The 8,217-nt window shown below is 38.9% G+C and overlaps 1 protein-coding gene across 1 annotated transcript; it reads right to left on the bottom strand.

The window, feature by feature from the left end:
• Window positions 1–1,772: 1,772 nt before the first annotated feature.
• On the bottom strand, window positions 1,773–7,339 carry LOC139948479 (aqualysin-1-like). The gene is made up of 8 exons (XM_071946638.1): window positions 7,199–7,339; window positions 6,680–6,820; window positions 5,561–5,705; window positions 4,653–4,880; window positions 3,894–4,081; window positions 3,369–3,540; window positions 2,835–2,971; window positions 1,773–2,417 (listed from the first exon to the last, which is right to left on the bottom strand). The coding sequence occupies exons 1-8, from the start codon at window positions 7,307–7,309 to the stop codon at window positions 2,412–2,414; spliced, it is 1,128 nt and encodes a 375-aa protein (XP_071802739.1). The 5' UTR covers window positions 7,310–7,339; the 3' UTR covers window positions 1,773–2,411.
• Between the last annotated feature and the right edge of the window lie 878 nt (window positions 7,340–8,217).

The following is an 8,217-nucleotide window of genomic DNA, read 5'->3' as shown; positions in this document are numbered from 1 at the left end:
ATGACCTGTCATAACAACACGATGTTATCAGAAAAAGACCCTTTATTTTCCTAACTTTTATTTTCGCTTTAAAAGATATGACAAACGTTTTATTGGCTAACGCCGATATAAAAGAATTCGCAAGATGGAAAACATTTTGAAAATAAGCTTCAAACAGGGTTAACCCCCAGTGCGTTTCTGGCCGGGCTAAGATTCAAATTGCTTTTCTCAAAATCTCGACTCTTACTAATAATATTATTCACTGTGCTTTTTGAACACCACCTCTCCGGTAAAAGCGCTTGGTGGCGCTCTATATTACAAATCCTATAATTAATTTGGACTCCCCATTAGAATTGAGCTTACTAGAAATAACTAAAATACGACCCAACCTGTTCTCTGGTATCCCTAAATAAATATTGCAAATATCATCTTGCACAGGTTTATACATCGCTTTATTATATTAGCTTGCAGCTAAAAGGCCCCAATAGACAATAAAATTGGCCCATCACTGATAGCTGTTTTTTAAACCCATAATGTACACAATGGACTGACATAACATAAACCGTTGTCGTTGTTTTCACTAAAACTGTAACCTTTTTGGAGCACCAAGTGTTAATGTAACTTCGCTGAAGTTTTATTTGTCAGAAGCTACAAAACAAAGAAGAATATTTTGTGACATTGCACCCAAAAAAAACACGTTTGTTGTGTAAAAGTTGTGCGTGCTTGTACCAACTGTTTTCTTTGGGCATCGGTTTTGTTGATATCATTAGGCAAGGACCATACTATCTTTGGCGAGGACAGATGGTACCACGTGCACGCGCATTCTACGAGGAGGCGTGAACCGCAGATGCCTGAGGTGATCCCCTAAGCCTTTTTCCCCGAGAGCGGAATATTAGTGGTTTATTTAAAATTTGCAAACTTCGCAGCCAAAATTATTTTAAAAATAACACCGGTGGTGTCGACGGGCCTTTGGGGTCTCCATATTATACAATTGAGTAGAGGATACAACTTTAAAATTGTGCACTGTATGCTATGGGAGTATATTTAGTTCGGTGGATACCCTTAAAGGTGTTTTGACAAATCGGGATGTTTGCCATAATTCTAGTGCGCTCCCAAGAGTTTGCGATACAGAGAGGTTAACTTTATAGAGGGCAGTTGTCCGAACGGTATTTTATTTGATTTATATGAAGACATATATTTCAATTGTATCAATGTTTTTGGCAATTTTGTATTTTAATTTTCAAGCAAAAAAGGGCACCATGGTTGTTTAAGTTTCACGCGAAAATTATACAACTTGTGCTGCATAGCTTTGAAAGAATATGGCTCTATATTTTGGTTAAGGCAAACAAAGGAAAGAGAGTTTTAGGTCACAATTTGATGTTATCTCTGGCCGAGTTTTGAAAGTTGTTTTTCTCCTGATGTATCAACATTTATCTCTAATCAGTCTGACGATGTGTTTGTAGACATTATTGTAATTGTCGCTCATCCTTAAAACTTATGGATAGCGCCAGCTGCGTTTATGTAGAACACTTTTGTGATTTTGCGCTTACAGTGTAAAGTGTAAAGATAAGACAAAATTAAGACAGCAGTTTTTGTGTCATGTTTCTCATACATCATCGAGTTAGCGATTGAAAGTAATAGCCATACAAGTTTAATGCATAAATATTTGTTGTGATACTTTTTTAGATATTTTAAAATTTATAACTGTCAGAATTTGCTCAACGTTTTACTCGTTTGCGAGAATAAGAGTAAACGTTCCGCACAGAATATTGATTCAAGTTTTGCTCAGGTATTTTTGTGCACGATTAATTGCCTCATTTAAATTTTACAACCAAGAAATGAGGAAAGACCAATTTGACTAGTTTAAGACTTTGAATAACTTGTGTTTTCTCAAGCATTGCCTAAATTAAATCATTTCACCTTTGTCGGGGTCACAAAGGAGGGGAAACTGGTATCCTTACACATGCACATAAACAGAGACGTTATGGATACCCACATTTTGTTTGCAAAGATGCTGGTTATACCGTGTGTTCTGATGTAGACTGTGTCCAATTGGGATTTGTAAACGACTCAACGAATTAACGCAAGGCAAACATTCTGTCTTTTATATTTATTTTAATCAACTGGGAACAGAAATTCCTGATCAATGTTTTTAAGTTAACATAATTGGCTTCCGGATCTAAAAGTACACAATTTCGTTAGAGGGCAGCATCACCCTTATCTAAAGTCAGTCTTTTTTGTTTACTGGTACAGTTTTTGAAAGGGCTCTTTGTAAGTGTACAGCGTGCTGATATTTATTGTATGTGACACACTTAAAACAACAAATGATTATTTAATTTAAGTAAATTCATCTTGTAAGTGTAAATCGTTGCTAACTGCTCCGGTCCATTCGGTGTTGAAAACTACTCCGAGTTGTTCAACGATGTGATGACTTAAATCTGTAATTAAAAAAAACAAGAACAGCGGGAAAATAGTAAATACATGTTATGTCAGAGATATTCAACTATAACCTGTTCAGAACATAGAATGTAATGTATTTGTCATCTTCTCACATGATACATAAATCTGAAATTTGTTTTAAATATTTATTTAATGTGGATAGATATTGATCTTTTTAAAAGTTCAAACTGTTATCTTTTTTGTTGTAAAAAAACAAACATTTTAAATTGTTGAGTGAATTAAACATTGTTCAGGCTCTTCGGGGTCCAAATGGTTGCCATAAACACTGATTCTTTTCAGACTGCTATCTGCAAACTACGGCCCTCAAAACAAACAAAACACAGTAACTTATAATCTACAGCAGCAACATCTTGAGTTGTACACTTTTTAAAAATTTTTTTACGTTGTGTACTTACATTTCCGATGTACAGTAGTTTGTTTGGACTTCCCTTCGCATCAGTAACTTTATTAAGCGTGGAGTCGCTCAACATTCTAGTTTTGATCTGTTGCGGCGTTTCGGTGTTGTCTTTACTTACATAAAGGGCTGCGGCTCCTAAATATAAATAAAAAATGACGTCATGTGTTACGTTTGTAAAGTAATTTCTTGTTGCCTTAAAGAGCAATTAAGCTCAAATTTTCTAGCCTTTGTCACGGTGCACTCTCGCTCTGATGGATCGACATCACGTACCGTACATTTGGAATTGTAATTTGATTGGTTTCCCTATTCTAGCTGATTTATGTGCACCAGCCAACCTTGATAATTATCGTTAATAATTTGTTTGTGCCTTTGCAATATTATACCTCCGGGAAATATCAGGATATCTTTTCAAATGCAATAATATTAGTAGTATTTTATAAACTTTTAGGTCAAAAACGGGCCACCAATGTTTTGTCCAGTAAAAAAACTCTGAAATGTTAGGCATTTTAATGCAAACAGACGAGCACTTGACCTGATACGTGGGGGCAAGCCATGGATGTTCCGGACATGGTAGTAGTGCCAGTGTTGGATGCGTAGCTGGCGCTTAAGACGTCTACGCCGGGAGCAAAGAGGTCAAGACAAGTACCGTAGTTGGAGAAGTAAGCTCTTGCGTCCTTGTTATCTGTTGCCCCAACGGTGATTGTCTGTCGAATCAGCAAAAGTAAATCATTGTAACCGATTTCAAAACAAAATAAAAGCAAACGTGGAATGCAGTAGGGCACAAGGAAACCGCGGCATTACCCTCATCTTTCCCCAACCCTTAAAACTCATTTTAAACTGACATTTAACAAAGTGAGGCGTAGAGGGTAGTAGTACCCTGTTTGATTCTTCCCCCGTTTGAGCAGTACGTATTTTGCTTTGAATGCTTCTACATTTGAAAAACCCTTTCTTTGTTCCACAAGTCGTTGTGGACTGTGGCTATTGGCAACCAAACACAGAAACCAGTATTAAGTGGTAACATTGTACAGGTCTTTGGGAACTGTACAGACAAACTTACGTTTGCGGATCTTGATGGCGAGCTATTGCATGAGTCGGTGTCATCATTACCAGCAGCAACGGACACTACATAGCCGGCATTCCAAAGAGCAGTCACAGCACTGTCAACAGATTTAGAGGCTGGGAACCGGAGTGACACTGAGACCACTCCCTTTGGACTCTGATTGTGGGCCTTGACACTATCACAACCTGTAATGGGGAGGGGGGGGGGGGGGCACCAAAACGCGGTTTATGCAAGCGGTCAAAAGGCTGTATTTAGTATGTGTTAATTATAATTGTTGAGTAGATTATGGTCTTTTGAGAACTTGTCTTGCTTTTATATGCTAGAACCACGGGGTAGACTGGTATCGGAATTCTGGACGATGACTAGAGCAAGCCAGTCGAAACGTTGATATCAATAAGTATTAAAATAAACAAGTTAAATATTAGGACCATTTTTCCAAAACTGATAAGTCTCCCGAATTCTGAAAATGTATACTCCGCGTAGTAAAATATGACAAGTCATTCTTAAAAGAACATAATCTACCCAGCAAGTAGATGACATGGTGTCACCGCAAACCAATCCTACATTGATACCTAATCATGCAATGCCTATTACATCCTAACATGGTAAAGTAACTCTTGATTTTTTGACATTGGTGCAAAACTGTTATCGAATTAAGGCTATTTAATTTTTCACTCAAGTTCAAAAGGTTCAAATTTGAAAACGATTTGTAGTCGTTGCTTGAAATAAAAACAAAGAATCGACTAGAGAACGTACCAGCCACAAAGACACTGACGGGACAGCCTGGATCGCACACCTTGACGCTCTGAATGGTTGATTGGCGGGCTAATCCATATGTCGCACCGCCCACAGTTCCAGAGCAATGAGTGCCGTGACCGTTGTTGTCTGTGGCGCCGTACAACATATGGGCGCGGGTCCCGAACTCGCTGTGTTTGATGTTAACGCCGGTGTCCAACACATACACATTCACACCATTGCCCTGAACTGCAAAACAAAATTTTAAGACTCTATGTGTTATTTTACAAGTACTTTTGATTGTTTAAGTAAAGTACAATATTATTAATACAATTGATTGTACCTTTTTACTGACTGTTCTACAGTGCAGTCTCCTCATGACGTCTTTCCGTTGAAATAAATATTAAGTTTTGTAGAATTATAGAACTTGTGGACATAGAAAATAGTCTTTCTGAAGAAATAACGCGTCTTGCATTGTTCCTGCCTTTGGAGAAACATTTCCACGTAAAAACGCAACTTTGCATTAATGGCCATCCGTAATACTCATTCAAGAGGGACCTAAAGGTAATTCACAAACGAACACAAAGAGGACACTCAATGAATGTAAATGTAACTGCACAGTAGTGTCCCCCCCCCCGTTATACCATTGCAAAACGTGGCACATTAGTGTACAACATGTTATTCAATAAAGGTGCCCAATTTTATAGAACTGCATAAGCGCAAAAATTAGCTAAACACACCAACATGAGGATACCAGCCAAAATTCCACGTCACATGTACAATTTGTGACCTGCATCATTATGATCATACACATTTTGCCCCGTTAGTACAACATAGACGCGTGCTGCCACCAACCATTCTCTTGGCCCTCTCCCGGCCGTTGTGATTCACTGTAATTCGAATTTATCAATAGCATGAGTTTTACTTACAGTCATCGGGATATTTGAAAGTGTTGTCTAATGGTAAATTACGCTGATCAACTCGATCTAAGCCCCACGTAGCTCCAGTCTGTTTGCCTTGAGTATGACCAAGACTGTCCTGTTCAACAAACTCAACGGCATCCAGGGAACGGACCTGCCAGTAGGAGGGGACAGTACGTCATTTTATTTATTTTTTCATTCATTCACAGTCATATTAATGACCTTTATAAATAAATAATAAAAATAATAATAACTCTTATATAGCGCATTTCACAATAACCGTATCAATGCGCTTTACATTGGTGCCCTGGTCATAGGGCCATTAACATCCCTTTTAATGTTTCTCAGCTCCCTTGGGAGTATAACCTTAGGAGTATACTAAAAAATATGCTCTTTCATTAAATACATTATATAGTGTTCTTTGTGATAACTATCCTGTATACTGCCTTAACTGAAGTGAAACAAGATGCACATTCATGAACATCTTTGACTAATTTGAATATGTCAGCCCGTTCGTTTACCACAATCATTATGAAATGTTAAAATTACAGTTGCAACATAATGAGGCCCTTTTCCTACACGTTTTTTAAGACACGGTTATAATCAAGATCAACAACATAATTGTGCGCAAGTACAAAAGAACGGGTTCAACTGGTGATTGCGAGAGACTAAAGCAGAGCTTAAGCTCTCGGTATGAGCAGCTGATTCGCAAATGAAACTTTTCAGGGTCACACGAGGCAATTTTACCTTGCAACTTGAAGGCAGTGCATGATACATGACCACTTTGGTTAAGCATTGGTAATTATCCAAACAATGTCTTAAGGCCGAGTTATAGTCGGTCGCGCGATGGTCGGGCGTCGGAAATCTTGACGCGCGATCATAAAAAGACACGGTTTTTAGGCCTCAGTCTTAGGATTGCGCGCAAGATTTCCGTCGCGCGACCATCGCGCGACCGACTATAAACCGGCCTTTACGATCTCCAAGAAAAATATTTGATAATTCATATGTGGATGCCATTCTTCTTGGAGATTGCCTGGAACTGGTTGCCTGGAACTGGTTGCCTGGAACTGGTTGCCTGGAACTGGTTGCCTGTAAATTGCCTCGTGTGACATGGCCCCATTAACTTACATAGTTGACTAGATGTGGTGGGATTCTGAGAGTGAGGGCGCGCATGACCAGGCGGATCTTGTTTATTTTACCAATCGGGGTTCGCATCTGAGTGAAGTAACCCTCCAACTCATCCGCCACTTGATCCACATCGGCTACATCCTGCAATGAAAAAGTTAGTACCATGTCAGAGAAATTATGGGAGGGAAAAAAAAACACGGTGGTTTTACGGTGATTTTTCTTGTAGACTATAGATCCTTAAACTGGACCCGTCACAACAATGCTGTGTTAACGTAAATCAGCCGTAGTTGAACAGGAATTTTGTTTCAAACGAGGCATCTCACACGCTTGGCATTCAACCGTTTTGTGCTGAGCTATTATTTATTTGTGATAATATGAAAAGTAAAAACTAAATTGCAACAAGAACAAAAAAATAACAACTTGCTCTTGATTTCAATTGAAACTATACTACATCCAACGTGCAACTTGTGAGACTATGTTATGTGTAAAGCACGTTTTAAACTACCGACTGGACTGTACCTTCAGTTGAACAATGTATCTGTCTGGTAAACCGCGCTCTTTGGCCATTTGAAGTGGAGCCAGGCCGCCTTGAGCGAAGGCTACACACATGCACAACATAAACAGCTTCATCGTAGATATTTGACAGTACCACCAGGTGAAAACAAGCACAGTCAAGTGGTTTCTCATTTAAGGACTCGGTATTTTATAGCCTTTGCCGCATCACATGTTCAAAATGCAGCTGTTAGTTTTTCTGTGATAATCGATTAGTAAATCAACGACTTTATCTAACTAGACAAAGGGTCATCTGATCACATTGACCTGTCTGCCAACACGGTGCAACTAGGGGGAAAAACGTTTAGTTTCGCCTTTAAGTTTTACATGGCCTGGTATGAATACCAAGTACAAGTATTTCGAGTAGCCAACCGAGTACATTTTGAGTACCAAGGGGGAGTACCGAGTACCAAGATAAGTACAAGGGTATACTGAGGGGGGGGGGGAGCAAATATCGGGAGGATGGCTGTGAAATTAAAAGATAAACACATTTACACAACCGGCGTAACTTTAAGAATAAAAAACAGTTTATGTTTGGCTTTATGCTTTGCATTATGTTAGCAGTTTCTCACGTAGGCCGACACAAGTATTCTTAAAATAATTGATACCATTGTCTGCACGTTCACGCCATAGATATAGAATCGCACGTTCGGTATCTTGGTATTACATTATATTATGTTCACGCCTAATAACTATAGTATGTGCGTGCACGCGGCACCATCTGTCATCGCCAATGATATGGTCATTGGCAAACAATGATATCTAAACAAATACGCCCAAAGAAAAAAGTTGGTTCAAGCACGCATGACTTTTGCACAACTTTTGTTTTAGGGGCCATTTTCTATTTCAGAGAGCCGGTCTTTATCAACCTGGGGAGTCAATATCATGGGATTCGTAATATAGAGCGCCACCAAGCGCTAATACCGGGCGGCTGTTTTTAAATAGCCTAGTGAGTTTTATAAGTTTGGTTTCGAGATGTTTGCAGC

Source organism: Asterias amurensis, chromosome 1 (genome assembly GCF_032118995.1).
Source record: "Asterias amurensis chromosome 1, ASM3211899v1".
Classification (NCBI taxonomy): domain Eukaryota; kingdom Metazoa; phylum Echinodermata; class Asteroidea; order Forcipulatida; family Asteriidae; genus Asterias; species Asterias amurensis.
The sequence above is the reverse complement of the archived record's forward strand: the minus strand, read 5'-3'. Positions and strand labels throughout refer to the sequence as shown.